Here is a 27,210-nt window from a genome sequence, read left to right on the forward strand (position 1 = left end):
CTCTCTGTGTTCGTTGAGCCCGTGTGCTGTCAATCTCCTTTTTGCTCTAGATTAGCCATATTCAATCAGGTTTACTAACACGCCCCTCTCTCTGTCATTCTCTCTGCCTCTATCCCCCGCACATATTTCCTAGTCTTGACCCTGACATTGTTTGTACAGTATTTTATTTTTTAAGTGTAATTTTTACATAATTGCGCACAGATGGAGGACTATCACAAACCCGACCAGCAGACTCTGCAGGCACTTCGGAACGTAGCCAACCGGCTCAGGATCAACTCTATAAAGGCTACAACTGCTGCAGGCAGCGGGTAAGCGCCATGCTTCAATGCTTTAAATTCAAAAGAAAAATACATTTGTGATATGAGGTGTCCATCCGTGCAGGCTATGTGATGGGTTTACATGCGTAATAGCCATGGCTCGGACTTTGTATGCCCATTTTATGCGCATATTACGCATTGTTCCAGAACAGGCTACTACTATTCTTAATTCTACCCTTTCAATGCCATCCATTTGGCATTAATCATTGACACGTCTTAAATGTGGGATGTAAACCATGCAGATACCATATAGATAAAATATGCAGAGATAACATTGTGAACTTTTGTTAATAATGTCGTAGCCTCTTACGTTCTAATAGACTAGGCTACTCGAAGCAGGTGCATTATTTTCGATTGTACAGTATCTTAATGCCCATTTATTTTTGAATGCATTTTTTGAGAGCAAACCCATTCATTATGATTCCGTAGAGAATGGGTCGTTACGCGTGGTGGCGACGTGGGCTTTTGAGTATGTGGAATGGCTCCGCGTCCGCCGCAACTAAAGAGACCGCGCTCGTTCCTGGTGCTCCTGAGTAAATTCAGCCTCCAGTGCCCATCCTCTTCGCAGAGCGAAACGATTTGCGACGGGCTGATGATACGTCAGGCCACCGCGACCAGGACAATCACTCCCCGGCCAATGCGCTCCTCTTTTTATTAATATTTTTCAGGCTTGTCCTTGGTATAGGGGTAGAATAAATGTTCTTTATATTTTGAGAGATTAATTAATTTGTTTTTCTTATTTCTTTTTTATTACAGTATAGTTAACAGCTCAAATAAACTATGCTATTGACGCATAATAACCACAATGTCTGAGGATACAACCTTTTAATAAATGTGTATACTTCCACCTCAACAAATAAGTCCAAGGCACAATTAAACTATACCTTTTTATGTGTTCATTCTTTCATCTGTTCATTGTTTATTTCATCCAATCAACATTTCATTTTTTTTCTTTTTTGACCACCTTTCCGTTTCAGGTTGATTTAAAACGTTTCCGTTTCTGGTGGGTACCAGGCACCTGTGTTATAGTGACATATTACAACAGGCATGCTCTGTTTGGAATCTCATATGTTATAGATTCTTTAAAAAACTGTTTAAATATTGATGTCTTTTGCATTTAACATCAAGCATGGAGTTTTGGCAATAAAGAAGAAAGGAGTGTATTTGTGGTCTGCTATAATACAACTTTAAAGTGCAATGGAATGATCACAATGCTGTTCTCCAGCTCATTGCTTGAGGAACTGTCTAACCCTGACTGAATGTATGGAAGAGGGTCTGCCTTATCTAACAGACAGCAGATTGATTGTTGTGAATTAATTCACTAATGTGAAGTCAAAGGCAAAAGAGCGAAAATAACACGTTTCACATGCATTGAGTGTTAAAGCTTTATCACAACATAAAGGTTACAGTTGGCAGACAGACTAATATAGGCTAGCCCCTGCACTAAATGAAGAATCAATATCAGCGTTCAGGTCTGTATGATCAAGTTCCATTGAAGATGGATTTGTTTCCTCTAATGACATCACAGGACAGTGTCTGTTCAGTACTTTGTGTGTGTGTGTCTACTGAATATATGGGAGGGCAATGAAATAGTCTATAGTAAACTGATTGTAGGTCATTTATGGTGAGTGTGTGTGTTTATACTTTCTTGCTCTACACTGCAGTGTCCTGAGCGCATGGAGGTATGTGTGTGTATGTGTCAGTCAGAGCCCTGGTCTGACAGCCTGTCCTCTGCCCTCCAGACACCCCACATCATGCTGCAGTGTGGCAGAGATCATGTCTGTGCTCTTCTTCAACACCATGAAGTACCGCCCTGAGGACCCCCGCAACATCAACAATGACCGCTTCGTCCTCTCCAAGGTACCACTCTAACCCTGTCTAGAAATACACTGCTCAAAAAAATAAAGGGAACACTTAAACAACACAATGTAACTCCAAGTCAATCACACTTCTGTGAAATCAAACTGTCCACTTAGGAAGCAACACTGATTGACAATAAATTTCACATGCTGTTGTGCAAATGGAATAGACAAAAGGTGGAAATTATAGGCAATTAGCAAGACACCCCCAATAAAGGAGTGGTTCTGCAGGTGGTGACCACAGACCACTTCTCAGTTCCTATGCTTCCTGGCTGATGTTTTGGTCACTTTTGAATGCTGGCGGTGCTTTCACTCTAGTGGTAGCATGAGACGGAGTCTACAACCCACACAAGTGGCTCAGGTAGTGCAGCTCATCCAGGATGGCACATCAATGCGAGCTGTGGCAAGAAGGTTTGCTGTGTCTGTCAGCGTAGTGTCCAGAGCATGGAGGCGCTACCAGGAGACAGGCCAGTACATCAGGAGACGTGGAGGAGGCCGTAGGAGGGCAACAACCCAGCAGCAGGACCGCTACCTCCGCCTTTGTGCAAGGAGGAGCACTGCCAGAGCCCTGCAAAATGACCTCCAGCAGGACTGCCATTAGGTACCGAGATGAGATCCTCAGACCCCTTGTGAGACCATATGCTGACACATGCACATTTGTGGCCTGCTGTGGACACTACGCTGACAGACACAGCAAACCTTCTTGCCACAGCCCACTTGTGTGTGATTGACTTGGAGTTACATTGTGTTGTTTAAGTGTTCCCTTTATTTTTTTGAGCGGTGTATAATTATTATTGACTTGAATGGGGATTATATTTCTATGGTCTAGAGACCAGGGGTATTCAGGATCTGGAGCATGCTGTTTTTCTGTTCTACCTGATAATGAATTGTACACACCTGGTGTCCCATGTCTAAATCTGTCCCTGATTAGAGGGGAACAATTAAAAAATGCAGTGGAACTGGCTTTGAGGTCCGAAGTTGAGTTTGAGGGTTCTAGACGTACCAGTCTCATTCCCCTGCCTTAATCAGTCCTGTCAGCCAAATCCATGTTCACCTCTAAGGTCAGACCTACTGTAGCAGCCCTGCCTCTTCCCTAATGGCCTCATTGGCCTCAGATACAGTTTAATCAAGTTTGTCAGTCAATCAATCAAAAGCCCTTTTTACGTCAGCAGTTGTCACAAAGTGATTATACAGAAACCCAGCCTAAAACCCCAGAGAGCAAGTGACGCAGAAGCACAGTGGCTTGGAAAAACTCCCTAGAAAGGCTGGAACTTAGGAAGAAACCAAAAGGGGTGGCCTGTCCTCTTCTGGCTATGTCGGCTGGAGATTATAAGAGTACATGGCCATTAAGGCAAGATCGTTCAGTAGTTTGAGAGAGTGGTTAGGGCCCTTAGCAAGCACTAGGGCATTGTATCAAACTAATCCCATTTTCAAAAAACAACCTGATGAATGGATGGACAGTTGTATATTCATAGGATTTTAACCAATCAGGTTGCTTTGGCTAGTCTGTGCTGGGAAGAGCGAGCCATATGATTACAGTTCTTAAAGGCCCAATGTAGAGTAAGCCTGTAATCTGGGACCTGGGATCCTTTAGGAACACGCTTCCCAAACCTTTTCACTCATGCCCCCCTTTCATCATTGGGGAATATCCCGCATCAACGTTAGCTGACATGAGCTAGATGGTCAACTGGACATTTCTGACAAGTTATAAATAGCTCTCTATGATTGACATGACGAGGAATATTGCTGTTGCACTAACCACTTTTGAAATTGCACCTTGTGCATTATATTATTACAACTTTCAAGAGTAAATTCAAAGCCTGACTGAGTTCCACAGTTTGGGAACCACTGCTTTAGGAGACAGACCGGGAGGCATGGACGTAATCCTATTCAGACTACTGGAGTTTAATTCATTTGGAGGGAAGAAGGTTTGGGATAATGTTCCCAATCCCAGAACTGAAAGTGGTCCAGGCACAAAGTGTGATACTGTATGTAAGAGTGTACCAGGGAATAACAGCTCTGCTATGAAAGGTGGTTGTAGTAAATTATTGAAGTATGCTTGCATTAGCTAAGGCACCATTGTGTATGTTCTGTCTGAATGTGGTCATGTCTGTGTGATGGTAACAAAGTCTCTTTCTACTACTCAATGAAGTCTAAGAGTGACTTTTATCTGTGAGACCGTTCTCTCTCTCTCTGTCCCTCTCGCTCTTTCTCTCTCTCCTCCAGGGTCATGCGGCCCCGGTGCTGTATGCAGTGTGGGCTGAGGCAGGCTACCTGAAGGACAGCGAGCTGCTCAACCTCCGTAAGGTCGACTCCATCCTGGAGGGACATCCTGTGCCGGTAAGAACAGGAATAGGAAGTGACCTATCAATCCACAAGACACAACCCTGTTTGGTTCACAAATAACCTCTTAACTCTATTAACGCAGAGTGTCACTCTTCCACAAGCCTGGTTTATCTTTAGCCCTTTGTTCCTCACAAACCCGTTCATCCACTACCGCTTGTTACCTGTGGTCTCTTATGAACTACAACTAACAGGGTCAAATTTGTCCTCATTTCCAAAGCCAGACATGTCCCTTTTTCAGGGCACTGGTATTCCCTTGTTGGAGAGAGGAAGTCTGAGCACACAAGACCCACTATGTACTGTGGTGTAGACTGTATGTCACAAAGATGTGTTTGTGTGACAGAGACATGCGGTCCCAGGCCCTGTGTCTGAATGCACAGTAATTTCACAGTAATGCCATGCTCTGTTCCCACACACGAGTAGCCCACTGATTCCCTCAACTAAGATTCAGTGCCTATTCACCTAATACTTACACATTGATTTGCCCTGTTGAGCAGTTACCATGAGCACTGAATGAATATGTATGTTTAGGAAGTGTGTTTGAGAGGAAGTCTGTGTGTGTTTTGTGAAAAGTATCTACCTCAAATACCTTCCACTTCTACACATAGATCTGGTACTGGTACTCCCTCTATATAGCTCCACATTGATATAGTACTGGTACTCCCTCTATATAGTTCCACATTGATCTGGTACTGGTACTCCCTCTATATAGCTCCACATTGATCTGGTACTGGTACTCCCTCTATATAGCTCCACATTGATCTGGTACTGGTACTCCCTGTATATAGCTCCACATTGATCTGGTACTGGTACTCCCTGTATATAGCTCCACATTGATCTGGTACTGGTACTCCCTGTATATAGCTCCACATTGATCTGGTACTGGTACTCCCTCTATATAGCTCCACATTGATATAGTACTGGTACTCCCTGTATATAGCTCCACATTGATCTGGTACTGGTACTCCCTCTATATAGCTCCACATTGATCTGGTACTGGTACTCCCTCTATATAGCTCCACATTGATCTGGTACTGGTACTCCCTCTATATAGCTCCACATTGATCTGGTACTGGTACTCCCTCTATATAGCTCCACATTGATCTGGTACTGGTACTCCCCGTATATAGCTCCACATTGATCTGGTACTCCCTGTATATAGCTCCACATTGATCTGGTACTGGTACTCCCTCTATATAGCTCCACATTGATTTGGTACTCCCTATATATAGCTCCACATTGATTTGGTACTCCCTCTATATAGCTCCACATTGATCTGGTACTGGTACTCCCTGTATATAGCTCCACATTGATATAGTACTGGTACTCCCTATATATAGCTCCACATTGATCTGGTACTGGTACTCCCTCTATATAGCTCCACATTGATATGGTACTGGTACTGTATATAGCTCCACATAGATCTGGTACTGGTACTCCCTCTATATAGCTCCACATTGATCTGGTACTGGTACTCCCTGTATATAGCCTCACATTGATCTGGTACTGTACTCCCTCTATATACTGTAGCTCCATTCTTGTGGATTTAATTGTATTGTATTAAGCATTTCACAGTAAAGTCTACACCAGCTGTATTCGGTGCATGTGACAAATAACATTTGATTTGTATATGATCATGTGCGTGCCAGAGACTGAATGTGGGTGTGTTATGACTGAGTAGCTCATCTTTGTTTGCAAATAGATGTCTGTGCAATGTTTAATGGCATAATTTCTGCAATGTTTGAGTTTGTGTAATGTGTCTTTGATGGTGTAATGCATGTTTATGCATGTTGTGTGTGCTGCCACGTGTTTGTGTAGTGTCTTAAGATTTGTGTATGTTTACGTGTGTTAACAGAAGCAGCAGTTTGTGGATGTGGCCACCGGCTCTCTTGGACAGGGTCTGGGTGCTGCCTGTGGGATGGCCTACACTGGGAAATACTTTGACAAGGCCAGGTGAAATACCATTCTCCCACACACACACACACACACACACACACACACACACACACACACACACACCTCGGCACATAATATGGAATTTAGCACATGACTCCATTAGATGCTTAACACCCTTCTAAGTTCATGCTTTAGTTGTGTGATCGTACGCTGTCTGGCTAAACCAGAACACAGACAGATCGACCAACACACAAACACAAATAATGACATGCATTGGGAATATACAAAGGGGAGTATGCACAAGGAAATATGTGCAATTAGATAAATCAGACACACCTACTATGAACATGCACAGTGATACTTTCCAACACATAGGCATAAAGAGACCCATTCATAGACAAAGCTTGCATGTACACAATACACACATCTATACTCATGTTGCAAACAGTAAGAAGATCTGACGTTTCACCTCCTGTCAGGAGAGTAGACGCAGGCTGACAGCCATAGCTGATCTTGTATGTGGTGTCGTGGAGACAGGCTGGCTGGCTGTTTCATCACTGAATATGGTTTGGAAGCCAGCATCTTTGTTGTGAGAAACGAGGTCTGTTCTAGAACGGCCACGTGGCAACACTGGCAAACAATGGAGCCTGGAATGCTGTCTATGGCAATCTGCATATGACAAGCAGATTCACCTTCATATCTGAATCCATATACAAATCTATAACAGTAGGATAGCTGGGCTGTGCTTTGGGGTTAGGGAAATACTTTAAAATGGTTTATTAGAGATACTGGGATTTTTTGTTGTTGTTGCTATTCTCTGGTTTCATTTTTGGTCCGTATAACAGAGCAGTCTGACGTATAATGTATACGTGTGATGGGTTGGTTGCGCCTTCTCTGCATTTTGTGTTCAGTCAATTTTTCTGCTCTAATAATCAGGGCTGCGAGAGAGCCGCCATGTTCTCCCTCTCTTGCTCTTAACCGCACCTCTCTTCTTTTCTCTTACTACATCCCCTTGCTCTCTTCCTTGCACTCTCTCTCTCACTCGCACGTTCTCGCCTGCTCTCGCACGCTCTCGCCTGCTCTCGCACGTTCTCGCCTGCTCTCGCACGTTCTCGCCTGCTCTCGCACGCGCTCTCTCCTGCTCGCGCTCTCCCGCTCGCGCTCTCCCGCTCGCGCTCTCCCGCTCGCGCTCTCCCGCTCGCTCTCTCCCGCTCGCTCTCTCCCGCTCGCTCTCCCCCGCTCACTCTCCCCCGCTCACTCTCTCCCGCTCTCTCTCTCTCGCCCTGGCTTTCTCTCTCACGCTCGCTCGCTCTCTCACCATATCCCTCTCTCGCTCTCTCTCGCTCTCTCTCTCAATTAAATATCAATTAAATTTAAGGGGCTTTATTGGCATGGGAAACACGTTTACATTTGCCAAAGCAAGTGAAATAAACAATCAAAATTAACAGTAAACATTACACTCACAGAAGTTCCAAAATAATAAAGACATTTCAAATGTCCTATTAGGTTTATATACAGTGTTGTAATGATGTGCAAATAGTTAAAGTACAAAAGGGAAAGTAAATCAACATAAATATCGGTTGTATTTACAATGGTGTTTGCGTCATCAAACCATTTGTCATTGTTGTTAATTTTCTTAGGTTGTCTGCAAATTTTTGGATTTGATAGGGAAGCTGAAAGGTCAAATATACTGTTTAGGATTTCTACTGCCAAGTTTACACCTTCACTATTACAGTGGAACATTTTGTCCAGGAAATTGTCTAGAAGGGATTGAATTTGTTGTTGCCTAATTCTTTTTTGATAGATTTCCACACTACTTTCCTTCCATCTATAGCATTTCTTAATATTATTCAGTTACTTTGGCTTTGATGCCTCAGGATTGAGAAAAACTCTGTTCAAGTAGTGTGCTTTTGCTGTGATCTGATAGGGGTGTCAGTGGACTGACTGTGAACTCTCTGAGAGCGTAATACTCAGTCAGTTAGGAAAGCTAAGGCTAGCTTTTTTAAACAGAAATTTGCTTCCTGTTGCACTAATTCCAAAATGTTTGGGGCACTGTAAAGTCCATGGAGAATAAGAGCACCTCCTCCCAGCTGCCCACTGCACTGAGGATAGGAAACACTGTCACCACCGATAAATCTACGCTAATCGATCATTTCAATAAGCATTTTTCCACGGCTGGCCATGCTTTCCACCTGGCTACCTCTACCCTGGCCAACATCTCAGCACCCCCTGCAGCAACCTGCCCCCCCCCCCCCTGCTTCTCCCTCACCCAAACCCAGAGAGCTGATGTTCTGAAAGAACTGCAAAATCTGGATCCCTGCAAATCAGCTGGGCTAGACAATCTGGACCCTCTTTCTAAAATGATCCGCCTAAATTGTTGCAACCCCTATTACTAGCCTATTCAACCTCTCTTTCGTATCGTCTGAGATCCCCAAAGATTGGAAAGCTGCCACGGTCACCCCCCTCTTCAAAGGTGGTGACACTCTAGACCCAAACGATCACAGACCATTTAGAATCCCACCGTACCTTCTCCACTATGCAATCTGGTTTCCGAGCTGGTCACGGGTGCACCTCAGTCACGCTTAAGGTTCTAAACGATATCATAACCGACATCGATAAAAGACAATACTGTGCAGCCGTATTCATCGACCTGGCCAAGGCTTTCGACTGTCAATCACCGCATTCTTATCGGCAGACTCAATAGCCTTGGCTTCTCAAATGATTGCCTCGCCTGGTTCACCAACTACTTCTCAGATAGAGTTCAGTGTGTCAAATCGGAGGGCCTGTTGTCCGGACCTCTGGCAGTCTCTATGGGAGTGCCACAGGGTTCAATTCTCAGGCCAACTCTTTTCTCTGTATATATCAATGATGTCGCTCTTACTGCGGGTGATTCTCTGATCAACCTCTACTCAGACGACACCATTCTGTATACATCTGGCCCTTCTTTGGACACTGTGCTAACAAACCTCAAAACGAGCTTCAATGCCATACAACACTCCTTCCGTGGCCTCCAACTTCTTTTAAATGCTAGTAAAACTAAGTGCATGCTCTTCAACTAATTGCTGCCCACACCGTCCTGCCCGACTAGCATCACTACTCTGGATGGTTCTGACCTAGAATATGTCGACAACTACAAATACCTAGCTGTTTGGTTAGGCTGTAAACTCTCCTTCCAGACTCACATTACGCATCTCCAATCCAAAATTAAATCTAGAATAGGCTTCCTCTTTCGCAACAAAGCCTCCTTCACTCATGCCACCAAACATACCCTCGTAAAACTGACTATCCTACCGATCCTTGACTTTGGCGATGTCATTTACAAAATAGCACCCAACACTCTATTCAGCAAACTGGATGTAGTCTATCACAGTGCCATCCGTTTTATCACCAAAGTCCCATATACTACCCACCACTGCGACCTGTATGCTCTCGTTGGCTGGCCCTCACTACATATCCATCGCCAAACCCACTGGCTCAGGTCATCTATAAGTCTTTGCTAGATAAAGCCCCGCCTTATCTCAGCTCACTGGTCACCATAGCAACACCCACCCGTAGCACGCGCTCCAGCAGGTATATTGCACTGGTCATCCCCAAAGCCAACACTTCCTTTGGCCGCCTTTCCTTCCAGCTCTCTGCTGCCAATGACTGGAACAAATTGCAAAAAATCTCTGAATATCTCACTCTAACACCAATCACTGTACCTGTACACAGCCAATCTGTAAATAGCACACCCGACTACCTCTTCCCCATATTATTACTTGCCCTTTTGCTGTCACCTCCTTGTACAGTGCCTTGAGAAAGTATTCACCCCCCTTGGAATTTTTCCTATTTTGTTGCCTTAAACTGAAATAAAAATAGTTTTTTGGGTGATTTGTATCATTTGATTTGCACAACATGCCTACCACTTTGAAGATGCAAATTATTTTTATTGTGAAACAAACAAGAAATAAGACAAAAACGGAAAACTTGAGCGTGCATAACTATTCACCCCCCCAAAGTCAATACTTTGTCGAGCCACCTTTTGCAGCAATTACAGCTGCAAGTCTCTTGGGGTATGTCTCTATAAGCTTGGCACATCTAGCCACTGGGATTTTTGCCCATTCTTCAAGGCAAAACTGCTCCAGCTTCTTCAAGTTAGATGGGTTCCTGCTGGTGTACAGTAATCTTTAAGTCATACCACAGATTCTCAATTGGATTAAGGTCTGGGCTTTGACTAGGCCATTCCAAGACATTTTAAATGTTTCCCCTTAAACCACTCAAGTGTTGCTTTAGCAGTATGCTTAGGGTCATTGTCCTGCTGGAAGGTGAACATCCGTCCCAGTCTCAAATCTCTGGAAGACTGAAACAGGTTTCCCTCAAGTATTTCCCTGTATTTAGCGCCATCCATCATTCCTTCAATTCTGACCAGTTTCCCAGTCCCTGCCGATGAAAAACATCACCACACCATGATGCTGCCACCACCATGCTTCACTGTGGGGATGGTGTTCTCGGAGTAATGAGAGGTGTTGGATTTGCGCCAGACATAGCGTTTTCCTTGATGGACAAAAAGCTACATTTTTGTCTCATCTGACCAGAGTACCTTCTTCCATATGTTTGGGGAGTCTCCCACATGCCTTCCGCTCAGGAAGAAGACGCGTTCTGTCTCCTAGAGATGAACGTACTTTGGTGCGAGAGTGCAAATCAATCCCAGAACAACAACAAAGGACCTTGTGAAGATGCTGGAGGAAACGGGAACAAAAGTATCTATAATATCCACAGTAAAACAAGTCCTATATTGACATAACCTTTAAAGGCCTCTCAGCAAGGAAGAAGCCACTGTTCCAAAACCGCCAAAAAAAGCCTGACTACAGTTTGCAAATGCACATGGGGACAAAGATCGTACTTTTTGGACAAATGTCCTCTGGTCTGATGAAACAAAATAGAACTGTTTGGCCATAATGACCATTGTTATGTTTGGAGGAAAAAGGGGGAGGCTTGCAAGCCAAAGAACACCATCCCAACCGTGAAGCACGGGGTGGCAGCGTCATGTTGTGGGGGTGCTTTGCTGCAGGAGGGACTGGTGCACTTCACAAAATAGATGGAACCATGAGGATGGAAAATTATGTGGATATATTGAAGCAACATCTCAAGACATCAGTCACAAAGTTAAAGCTTGGTCGCAATTGTTCTTCAATGACCCCAAGCATTCTTCCAACGTTGTGGCAAAATGGCTCAAGGACAACAAAGTCAAGGTATTGGAGTGGCCATCACAAAGCCCTGACCTCAATCCTATAGAAATGTTGTGGGCAGAACTGAAAAAGCATGTGCGAGCAAGGAGGCCTACAAACCTACAGACTCCGTTACATCTGCTCTGTCAGGAGGAATGGGCTTAAATTACTTAAAAATCATACAATGTGATTTTTTGGATTTTTGTTTTAGATTCCGTCTCTCACAGTTGAAGTGTACCTATGATAACAAATTACAGACCTCTACATGCTTTGTAAGTAGGAAAACCTGCAAAATCGGCAGTGTATCAAATACTTGTTCTCCCCACTGTAGGAAGCACACATGAGGACAATTTTCTGTTGATCATTTCCGTATTAATTTCTAGCCAGATGTAAAATGTTCCTGTTTTGACTAATTTAATAGAATGGGTTAGGTCTGCTCTATACCAAATTAGCATACCCCCTGAGTTTCTTCCCTGTTTCACACCTGGTAGTTTGGTGGATGGGACTACCACCTCTCTGTAACCTAGAGGGCAACCAGTGGGTCTGTCTCCTTTATACCATGTTTCTTGTAGGATAACAATGTCTCTCTTTCCAATTTCTTTGATGAAGTCTGGGTTCCTGCTATTTAGGTGAAAGGCAGATGACCTCAGAACTTGTATATTCCAGGATGAAATAGTAAAATCATTGTGTTCCATAGTGTCTAGTGTTGGTTTTGTGTGGTTTAGGCCCTGACCATCACAGTAGGTGTGAGCGGAGCATGTTGAGCATCTGATACATACCTCTTAGGTTGCAGGATGGGACTTGGGCGGGTGTAATACTGGGGGTTGGGCCTGTTGCTCTGCTCACTGCCAGGCCGTATGTCCTTCTGTTTTGTTGAGTTCCTTGCCGCAGGGGTGGAGGGCATGGGGTGTGCAGAAGGGGCATAGGTCTGATATGAAGGCGCCTATATAAGGTGTGGCCAGGGTTTGCTTGGGGTGGTCTTAGCTGGTTAGTGTGTGGCTGGTGATGCTGTAGTCTGGGTGTAGGTCCTTGGCGTGGGTTCTCTCAGTGCTGGTCCTTCAGGAGGGGTCTTGCAGGTCTGGAAGGAGTGTCCATTACTCTGTTGCTCCTCTGTGAGGTGCTGGGGCTATGGTTGAGGGTAACGTCCTGGCTTAATTTGTGATTGCTACCTTGTAGAGGTGGACCTGGTTGTAAAGGCTGTTCAAGTCCAGGGTGGAGTGGTGGGACAGGTAGACATTAGGTTTTGAGGCCCGGTCTCGCGAAATGCTTGCATTCACCCGCTGTATGGTTTGAAGAAGAATGCAAAAACCTAAGAAAGTAATTGAGAACCTATCCAACCAAAAACATAGAGACCCAGAAAACCTGAGTCTACGCCTTCACTATGGGGAATCCCTAAAACAATACAGAAATACACTACGGAAAAAGAAGGAACAGCATGTCAGAAATCAGCTCAATGTAATTGAAGAATCCATAGACTCTAACCACTTTTGGGAAAATTGGAAAACACTTAACAAACAACAACACAAAGAATGATCTATCCAAAATGGAGATGTATGGGTAAACCACTTCTCCAATCTTTTTGGCTCTATAACAAAGAACAAACAGCAAAAACATATACATGATCAAATACAAATCTTAGAATCAACTATAAAAGACTACCGGAACCCACTGGATTCTCCAATTACCTTGAATGAACTACAGGACAAAATAAAAACCCTCCAACCCAAAAAGGCCTGTGGTGTTGATGGTATCCTCAATTAAATAATAAAATATACAGACAACAAATTCCAATTGGCTATTCTAAAACTCTTTAACATCATCCTTAGCTCTGGCATCTTCCTCAATATTTGAAACCAAGGACTGATCACCCCAATCCACAAAAGTGGAGACAAATTTGCCCCCAATAACTACCGTGGGATATGCGTCAACAGCAACCTTGAAAAAATCCTCTGCATTATCATTAACAGACACATACATGTCCTCAGGGAAAACAATGTACTGAGCAAATGTCAAATTGGCTTTTTACCAAATTATCGTATGACACACCACGTATTCACCCTGCACAAACTACTTGACAAACAAACAAACCAAAACAAAGGCAAAGTCTTCTCATGCTTTGTTGATTTCTAAAAAGCCTTTGACTAAATTTGGCATGAGGGTCTGCTATACAAATTGATGGAAAGTGGTGTTGGGGGAAAAACATACAACGTTATAAAATCCATGTATACAAACAAGTGTGCAGTTAAAATTGGCAAAAAAACACACATTTCTTCCCACAGGACCGTGGGGTGAGACAGGGATGCAGCTTAAGCCCCACCCTCTTCAACATATATATCAATGAATTGGCGAGGGCACTAGAACAGGCTGCAGCACCCGATGATCTGGTGCTTCTGTCACCAACCAAGGAGGGCCTACAGCAGCACTTAGATCGTCTGCACAGATTCTATCAGACCTGGGCCCTGACAGTAAATCTCATTAAGACCAAAATAATGGTGTTCCAAAAAAGATCCAGTTGCTAGAACCACAAATACAAGTTCCATCTAGACACCATTGCCCTAGAGCACACAAAAAACGATACATACTTTGGCCTTAACATCAGCGCCACAGGTAACTTCCACAAAGCTATGAGCGATCTGAGAGACAAGGCAAGAAGGGCATTCTATGCCATCAAAAGGAACATAAAAATTTGACATACCAATTAGGATCTGGCAAAAAATACTTCAATCAGTTATAGAACCCATTGCCCTTTATGGTTGTGAGGTCTGGGGACCGTTCACCAACCAAGAATTCACAAAATGGGACAAACACCAAATTGAGACTCTGCATGCAGAATTCTGCAAAAATGTCCTCCGTGTACAACGTAAAACACCAAATAATGCATGCAGAGCAGAATTCGGCCCATACCCACTAATTATCAAAATCCAGAAAAGAGACATTCAATTCTACAACCACCTCAAAAGAAGCGATTCCCAAACCTTCCATAACAAAGCCATCACCTACAGAGAGATAAACCTGGAGAAGAGTCTCCTAAGCAAGCTGGTCCTGGGGCTCTGTTCACAAACACAAACAGACCCCACAGAGCCCCAGGACAGCAACACAATTATACCCAACCAAATCATGAGAAAACAAAAAGATAATTACTTGACACATTGGAAAGAATTAACAAAATAACAGAGCAAACTAGAATGATATTTAGCCCTTAACAGAGAGTACACAGTGGCAGAATACCTGACCACTGTGACTGACCCACACTTAAGGACAGCTTTGACTATGTACAGACTCAGTGGGCATAGCCTTGCTATTGAGAAAGGCCACCGTGGGCAGACCTGGCTCTCAAGAGAAGACAGGCTATGTGCACACTGCCCACAAAATGAGGTGGAAACTGAGCTGCACTTCCTAACCTCCTGCCAAATGTGTGACCATATTAGAGATTACACAGATCCACAACAAATTTGAAAACAAACCTGATTTTGTGACCTGTTGCCACAGGAAAAGGGCAACCAGTGAAGAACAAACACCATTATAAATACAACCCATATTTATGTTTATTTTCCCTTTTGTACTGTAACCATTTGCACATCGTTACAACACTGTATATATACATAATGACATTTGTAATGTCTTTATTCTTTTGGAACTTCTGTGAGTGTAATGTTTACTGGTCATTGTTATTGTTTATTTCACTTTTGTATGTTATCTACTTCACTTGCTTTGGCAATGTTAACATATGTTTCCCAATGCCAATAAAGCTCCTTGAATTGAATTGAATTGAGTGCGTCTCTCTCTGGGAATGAGTAATTAGTGAGTGAGTGTGCTCCAGTGCTCAGAACAGCTTGTCAAAGTGAGCTACTGTAGCATCCAGCCCCAACCGTGACTTGTCTGTATGTATGACTGTTTTAATTAAAGCAATCTTCCTATTACAGTCCGTGACCCCAAAATCCACAGCCCTACATGCATAGGCCAGGGTCCCAGATAAAGAGAGTGTTCTATGAATCAAATGAGTGAATGTGTCAGATACACTTAGCAGGAGGATTAGCAAGTGAAAATGCCACATCATTACAGCTTTAAAGCCTCACGCTTACAGTACCCTGTTTAATTCACTGTGTTTATTTGATTTAGTAAATGGAGAGTTTGAATATGATTATCCATGCTTTAGCTAAACAAAATCAAAGCAGAACGTAAAACAATTTGGCGCAGGTTCAGGAGGGTGTTTTTAAGACATTTCCCTTTCATTGGTTCTATGTAAGCCAGACGAGCCTGAGGGCTCAGTGTGAGGTGTCTGTATGATGTGTTCTCTTCTCACCTCTGTAATATTCTCACCTGGCGAGAGGAGAGAGTGAATGAATGAATATTGGTTAATCTCAATTATGTACCTGTTTTTAAATAGAAGCTTAAATTATAGGTTAAACTGCATGGTTATCCTGGCACATGTTACAAGGGGCACTCAAAACCCGGCCTTATCCGGCCAGTGCTTTAGACCTGCAGCAGCCCAGTAATCCCTCAGAATGTGTAGGATACGTTCCCCAGTGTGTGTTTTAAGCCACACACACACTCACCGGTATGCACATTTGAAGGGTTACCTCAGATCCCCTCCGTCACAGCTTTTGACTTAATAAATAGCTCTTTAAACAGTGTCATTCCTCCACAGCAATAGAACAACAGTCATTTATCCATTCATATTTAGATTTCTACTTTTGCCCTTCATTACCATATAATTAATGAGTTATATAATCACCATTATCATCAACTCATGTTTATAGCAAGCAGTCAGTCAACACACTGATATTGTATCAAATAACATCATGTAGCCAATTAGATTGTGTTGATTTGATTCAAATTGAATTGCAGCTCAGAGGTTTAAACAGTGTTTTGGTCCAGGGAAGTCTGTCTTTGTGTAGTGCGAGGTGCTGCGGCGAGAATAACCGGGAGAGTGGATGTTAAGCGGGATCTGGACCAGGTGTTTTGTGGGTCCCTCTCTGGGCTCTGGAATGCTTTTTTCCCCGGGCGGTCTGGCTCGGAATCCGTGCCATAATGCGCCATGTCTCAGTCTATCTTCTCGCTTTAATGACAATGTGTCTATTTGAGTGGAAAGCTGTCAGACCCTGTTACCATGCAGGATGATTGGAGCTCCGAGCCAAGGGTGGGGTCAACTGTTCCTGTTCGCTCTGTGCGGGGAGGGAGGCTCATTTTTAAGATGAAGGGAGGGGGTTGTGTGGAAAATGTTATTCTGCGAGGGGAGGCAATTGTGAGGGAGAGATTATTATTATTGTTCTGCTCTGTTGTGTTGCGTTTCATCCCATTAGCCATTAGGTGGCAATCAAGTGGCAATGAATTGAAAGTTGTGGGTTAGTCATTTATATTAGTCATAACTTGTTTATTACTTTTTATGAAAGCTTAGCTGCTGTGATGTTGCAAGCCTCTAATTGTCTGTGTGTTTTTCCCTCTGTCTGTTTGTCCTTCTGTAGCTACAATGTGTACTGCCTGCTGGGTGATGGGGAGATGTCTGAGGGCTCTGTGTGGGAGGCCATGTCCTTCGCCTCTTACTACCAGCTGGACAACCTAGTGGCCATCCTGGACATCAACCGTCTGGGTCAGAGTGACCCAGCTCCCCTGCAGCACCATGTGGAGAAGTACCAGAAACGCTGCGAGGCCTTTGGGTGGGTACTGGGAGAAAGCCTAGAAAATGTGTGGCCTAGAGACCATGATTATGGGCCTGAGCGTGTAAATTACTCCCACTAGGTATTGGCACCAGTAAATTAAGTGTGTGTGTGTGTGTGTGTGTGTGTAGGTGGAATGCCATCATTGTGGACGGGCACAGTGTGGAGGAGCTGACCAAGGTTCTGAGCCAACCCCGTCACCAGCCCACCGCCATCATTGCCAAAACCATCAAGGGCAAGGGAATCTCAGGTACCTACAGAAACACACACACATTTCTACAGGTACCCAGCCCCATGCTCCTCTATAGGTACATGTACTGATACACTAGTACAGACAGGTACACCCAGAGACTAACCAAGCCCTAATACTATGCCAGCAGCAGCGCCTTTCATGCATACACAAATGTACCAGCACAGCTTCATTGTGATACTGACAGACTCCCCTCTACCCTTCACATTCAAACATATCTGTGGTGCTCCGGAGCTGCTTTGTCATGAATACCTACTACCAGACCACACTAATCCTAAAATCACAAAGGTTTAGTCTGTGCCTGTCCCTTAAAATGGGACAGGTCTAATAGACCCAACTCTAATAGACCCAACTCAGCCCTCCTGTCTTTTCTATGAAGGGCACCTAAACCTGTGGTAATCTAGGCAGTGCTTTAGAGCTTCTGCTGCAGCAGCCTAGTAATCACTCAGAATGTGTAGTATATACTCAGATCACTGGCCTTTGTCTCCCTATTGTCATAAGCATATGGCTTTTGAAGTGGAACCCTGACCTATAGAATGGTATTTGATGACCACACGTGTAAGGCTTTGTGATGAGAGAGAGGAGTGTTGAGCAATATGTAATTTATGACATTTTGATACTGATATCATGTCAACTAGATATAAAACAAAAGCAGATTTCCTCCAATTTTTTAATTGCTGATATACTAAAGGTGTATTTGCTATGCGTGAGGAAGTGTGCCATCTCTGATAAATGTCTCTGTGTGTGTCTCTGTCTGTGTATGTATTTCATCATGTTCTTTGTGTGTGTGTTGTAGCTGCAGAGGACAAGATGGGCTGGCATGGGAAGCCCCTGCCCAAGGAGATGGCTGAGGGGGTGATGAAGGACATCCAGGCGCGCATCATGAACACCACCAAGCGCCTGTACCCCGCAACGCCCACCGAGGACTCACCGCCAATCAGCCTGCGCAACGTCCGCATGCCCAATGCACCCAACTACAAACTCGGAGAGAAGGTGTGTGTGTGTACGTGCGCGTTCATCTGTGTACTTGACAGAAAGAGCAAGAGTGTTTGAGAGAGATGCTTTAAGTCCTGGAACAAGACACGGAAAATGTATATAGACTTGCTCATGACCAAGACAGATAGCATGAATGGTGGTGGGCTGCTATATTGAACTGTGTTTTAAATGAACTAACCTATTGGTTGTGTTTGGCTGCAGATTGCCACGCGGAAGGCCTATGGCATGGCTCTTGCTAAGCTGGGCCGCTACAACGAGCATGTGGTGGCTCTGGATGGAGACACCAAGAACTCCACCTTCTCTGAGCTCTTTAAGAACGAGCACCCCGAACGCTACGTTGAGTGCTACATCGCTGAGCAGAACATGGTAAGCTCAGCTGACACCCAGTGCCACATATCTGACCTGAGTCTAGGTCTAGTAGGGTGAACAAAAGTGTACTGATCACAAAATCTTTTTAAAAAGTACTAAAAAACAATGATAAGCTGTTGTTGATAGCACTATGTGACGTCAACCCAAAATGACCATCAAAGTTCCATTCATACTGTAGGCCTACGTCTTTGTATTTCAACCACTGTAGAATGACAAACATTTAATTCCACTTTATCCATCACTATAGTCTAAAGCGGCTTTTTCTGCTTCTTTCCACCCTTATATCTAAATTATTCACCTCTGACACACACAGTGTTACCCCCTCACTTCTAGGGCATGAATCCTTCTACTCCTCCTGCCTGGTTGCCTAAGAGACCAGGTCCCGTATCCACAAAGTGTCTCAGAGTAGTAGTGCTGATTTAGGATAATTTTGGCCTTTTAGATCATAATGAATAAGATTGGACAGATTCTAGATCAGCATCTACTCTGAGACGCTTTGTGGATATGGGCCCTGACCTCCTCATCATTAGTAATGTCTCTGCAGGATTCCAGTAGAAGTTCTTTGAGGCATCATTAGCAGGTTTAATGAAGCCGTGTTGTGGCCTGTGTCTCATTGTGACTCCCACACAGACAATAGAGGAGTCAAATATAGTTCTGATGTTATTTAGATGAATTAATTACCCAAGTCATGCTGTCACATCAGATATGAATATTGTTAAGGGATTGGGGCATTTAATGCTCTGTTGGCTTTCAAGTATCTTGTTGGTCAGTGACAACAATGATGCTCTATGCTAGCTGTACTTAATGTAGATGGTATTGTTTAAACAAGTGTATTTTATTGAGTAAAAACTCTCACTGACAATGATTGTTTTTAACTACTCACACAGGCCCCATCCCCTTAGCAGGGCCTCATGGGGAACAGGGGAAAGGGCTTTCTCAGGGCTAACAGGAAATGAAATGGCTCAAACATCACATTTCTCCCATATGAATTGTAAGATGATGGCTCCCTCCTTTTGTGTCTAAGGAATGTGCGACACAAGTTACTCAGGCTTTACTCTCCTTTACCTATCCTCTCTCTCCTCTTCTGTCAGGTGAGCATTGCGGTGGGCTGCGCCACGCGGGATCGTAACGTGGTGTTCGCCAGCACCTTCGCCACCTTCTTCACACGTGCCTACGACCAGCTCCGCATGGCTGCCATCTCTGAGAGCAACATCAATCTGTGTGGCTCCCACTGTGGCGTGTCCATCGGTCAGTCCGCCCACTGACCTTTGACCACCCCCCCACCCCCGGTGACCTGTCTGTGTAGTAACCCGTGACTTCCTCACTGTGATCCTAACCTGACGTAGCTCTCAGCGCTTGTTCCTCTTGGACCGATTCAGCCCACTGCAGAAGACTTATCTCACTGTCACACAGTGTTAACACAGTGCTTCCCCTAACACTGTTTAGTCGAGGAAGGTCTTTGCCTTCAGTTGGTTTTGATTGCAAATTTTTGTAACACCCTTGCAGTGGGTTGAATCGTTTCCTTGTAGTTGGCCTCACGTCTTGTAATCCTGTATTATTTCCTGAATCCTGAATTTAGATTTTGTTTCTTCACATCTTCCGTCCATCTACTACTGTATCAGTGTGGCTCCGGCCAGCACTCGTTTCCTCCCTCCCCCTCTCTCTCTCTGTGTCGTGGTGGTGGCGGGGCGGCCAGCACTCGTTTCCTCCCTCCCCCTCTCTCTCTCTGTGTCGTGGTGGTGGCGGGGCGGCCAGCACTCGTTTCCTCCCTCCCCCTCTCTCTCTCTGTGTCGTGGTGGTGGCGGGGCGGCCAGCACTCGTTTCCTCCCTCCCCCTCTCTCTCTCTGTGTCGTGGTGGTGGCGGGGCGGCCAGCACTCGTTTCCTCCCTCCCCCTCTCTCTCTCTGTGTCGTGGTGGTGGCGGGGCGGCCAGCACTCGTTTCCTCCCTCCCCCTCTCTCTCTCTGTGTCGTGGTGGTGGCGGGGCGGCCAGGTTTCCTTTTGGTTCCTCAGGTACATTGCATGCCCACGCCGACTCGCCCCACTGAACGCATGCCAGTCCTGTAGATTTTACTTTTAGCCGCCCCATACACCCCAAATGCTATTGTGTGTGACTTGCATGCGTGTTTGTGTGTATGTGTGCATGTGTGTGTGTTCTAGGAGAGGATGGACCTTCTCAGATGGGCCTTGAAGACATTGCCATGTTCAGAGCCATTCCCACGGCAACTGTTTTCTACCCTAGCGACGGTGTCTCCACTGAGAAAGCTGTGGAGCTGGCTGCCAACACAAAGGTACCCAGCACACAGGTTGACATTTATTGTCATGAGTTTTGTCCTGGAGGCAGAACTGAGTGATTTCCCCTTAGATAGGCCGGCAGCAAAACCTAAACCATATTGTAGTTATATTGTAAATTGCTATATTGTAAAAATGAATGAAAACAAACATGTGCTTTTTGGTCTTAATTTAAGGTTGTGGTTAGTCAGAGTTAGCAGTGTGGTTATGGTTTGATTTAAAATCTGATTTGATCAACTACAATTTTATTTGTCACGTGTGGAATACAAATACTTAATTATGAGCCCTAAACCAACAATGCAGAGTTTTTGAAAAAGTAAGTAAGAAAAATTTGCAAAAAAACCTCTAGGAAATATAGTAACACATTAAAATAACAACAAGGCTATATACCAGGAGTACCGGTACCGAGTCAATGTGCAGGGGTACGGATTAGTCGAGGTAATTGAGATAATATGTACATGTAGATAGGGGTAAAGTGGCTATGCATAGATAATAAACAGAGATTAGCAGCAGCGAGAGTGTGTGTGTGTGAAAATTGTTAGGGCCTGGTATAGAGGTCCTGGATGGCAGGAAGCTTGGCCCCAGTGATGTACTGGGCCGTACGCACTACCCTCTATAGCATCTTACAGTCGGATGCCAAGCAGTTGCCATACCAAGCGGTGACGCAACCAGTCAGGATGCTCTCGATGGTGCAGCTGTAAAACTTTTTGAGGGGGAATAGGTGTTGTCGTGCCCTCTTCATAACTGTGTTGGTGTGTTTGGACCATGATAGTTCCTTAATGATGTGGACACCAAGGAACTTGAAGCTCTCTACCCGCTCCACTACAGCCCTGTCAATGTGAATGGGGGTGTGCTCAGCCCTCCTTTTCCTATAGTTCACGATCAGCTCATTTGTCTTGCTCATGTTGAAAGAGAGGTTGTTGTTGTTGTCCTGGCACCACACTGCCAAGTCTCTGACCTCCTCCCTATAGGCTGTCTCATCGTCGTCGGTGATCAGGCCTACCACCGTTTTGTCATTGGCAAACTTAATGATGGTGTCGGAGACGTGCGTGGCCACTCAGTCATGGGTGAACAGGGAGTGCAGAAGGGGACTAAGAACACAGCTGGTCAGCGCATGCGCTGAGTACACATCCTAGTAATCTGTCTAGCCCTCCGAACCTGTGTAACGGATGTGAAATGGCTAGCTAATACGCGCTAATAGCGTTTCAATCGCGCTAATAGCGTTTCAATCGGTTACGTCACTTGCTCTGAGACTTGAAGTAGGGTTTCCCCTTGCTCTGCAAGGGCCGCGGCTTTTGTGGAGCGATGGGTAACGATGCTTCGTGGGTGACTGTTGTTGATGTGTGCAGAAGGTCCCTGGTTCGCGCCCGAGGTCGGGGCGAAGGGACGTACTAAAGTTAAACTGTTACACCTGCTTAATGGTCTTACTCACATCGGCTACATACAGTTATGATCACACAGTCTTCCAGAACAGCTGGTGCTCTCATGCATGGTTTCGTGTTGCTTGCACAGAAGCTAGCATAGAAGGCATTTAGCTTTCCTGGGTTTCCATTTATAATTTGTGAAGTTTGCAAGCCCTTCCCCATCCTACGAGCATCAGAGCTGGTGTAGTAGGATTCAATCTTAGTCCTGTATTGACGCTTTGCCTGTTTGATGATTTGTCGGAGGGTTTATCAGGATTTCTTATAAGCGTCCGGATTAGTGTCCCGCTCCTTGAAAGCGGCAGCTCTAGCTTTTAGCTCAGTGCAGATGTTTCCTGTAATCCATGGCTTCTGGTTGGGATTTGTACTGTACGTAGGTCACTGTGGGGACGACGTCCTCGATGCACTTATTAATGAAGCCGGTGACTGATGTTGTATACTCCTCAACACTATCGCATGAATCCCGGAACATATTCCAGTCTGTACTAGCAAAACAGTCCTGTAGCTGTGACTTTGTGGCTGTGCCAGCTAGTAACCACTCTGCAGAGCTGCCTCCAGAACAATATTCATAACAAAATATACTAACCTGCACCCAGAACCCTCTCTATCACATCTGCCTCATGCTATGTGCTCACTTTACAATATCTTTGGTTCACACAGCTGCTGAGTATGGCTGAGTCGCTGTTTAATAAACCTGTCTGATAAATGACAAGGTAATGAAAGTCCAGAGGCTGATTGACATGTTTCATCTCTGTTTCAGGGTGTGTGTTTCATCAGAACCAGTCGCCCAGAGAACACTGTTCTTTACAACAGCAACGAAGACTTCCATGTGGGACAGGCGAAGGTATGGAGACAATGATATATGAGATGTACTATACACAATGTCTAATGAAAGTCTTACAGTACATCACTTTCTTATAGTACTAACATGCTTGCTAAATGATTTTAAATAGAAATATGCCTAGATAATAGAAACCTCCATCCCATGTCCGTCAGGTTGTGTACAAGACCAACGATGATCATGTGACAGTGATCGGAGCAGGCGTGACCCTACATGAGGCACTGGCAGCTGCTGAAATGCTAAAGAAAGGTACAGAACAGTCATTTCGGGAAAGTTACATAGATCCTTCACTGGAACTCAATATTCTATATTCTACATTAGCTGTCAGGAAATGTGCTCGTCACCCAGGGACTGATGGACATCAACGTCATCCGAGTAATACACACACACACACGCACACACACGCACACACACGCACACACACGCACACACACACACACACGCACACACACACACACACACACACACACGCACGCACACACGCACACACACACACGCACGCACGCACGCACGCACACACACACACACATGCACACACACACACACGCACACACACACACACACGCACACACGCACGCACACACGCACGCACACACACACACACACACACGCACACGCACACACACGCGCGCACGCACGCACGCGCACACGCGCGCACGCACGCACGCACGCACACGCACGCACGCACACGCACACGCACATGCACACGCATACTGAGACTTTGTTGTGAGACTTGTCCCACTAAGGCATTGGACCATTCATCATGATCTGGGGTTAAATGTCAACCGTGGTGGCTGATGGTGGCACTCTATTAATAAGCATGTGCACCCCAACAACAGATTCAGAGTACTTCTTGCATCTGTCTCTTGCACTGTAGAAGTCTGTTGATTCATCTCTACTGTTTATCTGGTGTTGGCTGAATAGATGAAACACCATAGTTCGAACTGAAGAAATTTGTACTACGAGTATTGTATAACATGCTCTGTTTCTCTCTCAGAGAGGATCAACATTCGAGTGATTGATCCTTTCACCATCAAGCCTCTGGACTCCAAGACCATCATCGAGCATGCCAAGGCCACCAGGGGCCGCATAGTCACAGTAGAGGACCACTACTACGAGGGTGGGTACTCTGCACACACAGACTGCTTTCTGAACTCAGGTTATCTTATTCCAGTGGAATATAATATATAGCACTGGGCACTGAGGTATGCAGTTTTAGATAGTTATGCAGTTTTAGATAGTTATGCAGTTTTAGATAGTTATGCAGTTTTAGATAGTTATGCAGTTTTAGATAGTTATGCAGTTTTAGATAGTTATGCAGTTTTAGATAGTTATGCAGTTTTAGATAGTTATGCAGTTGTGAGACATTCATGTGATTTGTATCAGTTGTTAAATCTCTAAGCCTGCGGACTAATTATTTCTCTGAAATTGCGAAGTGTCAAGACTGCAGTATTTGAGCATGTGCAGGAGGAGGAGAAGATACTATCAACCCTCAATGTTTTTTTAATTTCAGCTCTGCTCTGGCCATTGGGCATTCACTGACCTAGATAACAGCAAGTCCAAAAATGTGTGGGTGTTTATTTTGGCACAGTTGCCTTATTTGTCCCTTGGTATTTATACTGTCTGTTGAAGGAACTAAACAAAGAAAAGAATAAGCACAGCCGTGCCACAGTCAGCATCTTAACATTAACTAACCCCCAACCAGCAGAAGCCATGCCCTGACAACCTCCAACCCCCACCCCCATTCCCTGTCTACACATGAGCATGAATAGTGCATTATGACAGGTGTGCATGCACGGGCGACGTGGGCGTGCTGGGCGTCCACTCAAAGCCATAGGGGGTGGGAAGACGGTGTGTGAGGGAGAGGAAGGGGGGAGGCTGTGATAGGGGGCTTAGAGGGGGCTATATGGAGAGGCCCAGGCTTCAAGGACCCCCATTGTGCAGATGGCTACTAAAGTAGAGTGGAGGAACGCCCTCTCTCGCACCCGGCCCCCCTTCGCCACCGCCGGCCTGATGGTCAGTCAATGAGAAGGTGGTGGCTGGCCTGTCAGGGAGGATCAAGACTCAGTGGGCTGTGGAGGTGACAGTGTTACAGTGTCAGTGAGGTGGAAGACAAAGATGATGTATAGATCGGACTGACTGGCCAGCTACTGTACATTCTGTACAGCACAGTGGGGCTAAACTGCACAAACAAAGACAGCTCAGCAAGACAGGCTCAAAGGAGTTAGAGGAGGAGAGTGGATGTGACATATGAAGTCTTAGGACAAACTTCTGCACAAATACTAAGACCCAGAAAATAGAACTCTGCACTCTTGCATTTTAGGTTTTATTTAGTTGTAAAAAGGCTGTATAGATGTGATTGACTGACATGTGGTTGTAATTCTTTAGGTGGCCTGGGGGAGGCGGTGTGTTCTGCCGTGGTGAATGAGACCGGCTTCAACGTGCACCGTATGGCCGTGGCCCACGTCCCCCGCAGCGGCAAACCCACTGAGCTCCTCAAGATCTTCGGCATCGACCGTGACGCCATTGCGCAGGCTGTCCGCAAGATGCTCAGCAGCTCCGCCAACGCCAAATAGACCACTACCAGCGCCACTGCAACATGCCGTTGTCATGGAAATGTCAACCCGAAAACACTTCTGGCAACACCTGCTCTCCGAGAATAAGAATCAAAGGATTCTAAAAAAGCAAATATGGTATTTCTGTTAACTGTCATTGATGTGGTTTTGACCCTTCACCCATTGAGTTGGCCCCTTGTAAGTTCAGTACTCCACTCCCCCACAATAGACCCCATCCTAGAGAAAGTAATGAGAACTGCTATAGTCTGAGTGAGGTGAATGTTTTTTGGAAGAAAAAAAATGTCTGATTCTCTCACATTTTGATGCGACACACCCTGTACCCCGCGTGAGCGAGTGTGTGAGTGGACATGGGTCTGGCATAGAGCACTGTTTTTAGCCCCTCATCCTGACTGGGACTTCACACCAATAAAGGAATGGTTTCTTCACACCCCTCCAGTCTGATAGTTGTTTCATACGTATTGACTTGTTCTTTCATGATTTCATGTCCATAATCAAATACCATCATACACACACCTACACAGCATAGCCTACATGGCAACACACAGACACAGAAAAGAGACAGAATGCGATCGGACCATCATCTATATGGCCTTCACATAACTCTAACAGAATTTCCACATGGACGGGGATATTGGAAATGTAGTCAAAGTCTACTGGAGGACAATTTATTCTTAACTAAGCCAAAATAATTTATAGCTGAATTTTAAAAAAAATAATAATAATAGAAATAGAAATAATAATAATAATAATAATAATAATAATAATAATAATAAAAAGAAATAATAGAACACCATGAAACATCTAAGAAGTCAGGCTTGGTATTCATTTCAGATTTTGTAAAGGCCTTTGATAAAGTAAGACTGGATTTTCTTTATAAATGCCTGGATTTTTCCTATTTCGGTGAGTCTCTTATTCAATGGATAAAAGTAATGTGTAGCAACCCCAGGTGCAATAGCGGTTTCTTCTCAGAGAGTTTTAACTGTTGGAGTTAAACAACGGCGTCCACACTCATCATATCTATTCATTATGGCCATCGAAATGTTAGCTATCAAAACCTCTACGGGATCGGTGTCCCCCCCGTGGGACAGTTGCGCTACATATATGACATATATGATATGGGCAGAAAGCTTAAATTCGTGTTAATCTAACTGCACCGTCCAATATACAGTAGCTGTTACAGTGAAATAA

General features: G+C 44.7%; 1 protein-coding gene across 1 annotated transcript; it reads left to right on the forward strand.

Moving 5' to 3' along the window:
- Positions 1-26,452, forward strand: LOC139542731 (transketolase-like). Its single transcript, XM_071348513.1, has 14 exons — positions 1-308; positions 2,060-2,177; positions 4,403-4,516; positions 6,375-6,472; positions 17,088-17,279; positions 17,411-17,529; positions 18,326-18,522; positions 18,727-18,891; positions 19,986-20,142; positions 21,053-21,183; positions 23,366-23,449; positions 23,602-23,695; positions 24,444-24,566; positions 25,835-26,452. The coding sequence occupies exons 1-14, from the start codon at positions 202-204 to the stop codon at positions 26,020-26,022; spliced, it is 1,887 nt and encodes a 628-aa protein (XP_071204614.1). The 5' UTR covers positions 1-201; the 3' UTR covers positions 26,023-26,452.
- Positions 26,453-27,210: the final 758 nt, after the last annotated feature.

The sequence above is a fragment of the Salvelinus alpinus genome, chromosome 17 (assembly GCF_045679555.1).
Source record: "Salvelinus alpinus chromosome 17, SLU_Salpinus.1, whole genome shotgun sequence".
In the NCBI taxonomy this organism is placed as follows: domain Eukaryota; kingdom Metazoa; phylum Chordata; class Actinopteri; order Salmoniformes; family Salmonidae; genus Salvelinus; species Salvelinus alpinus.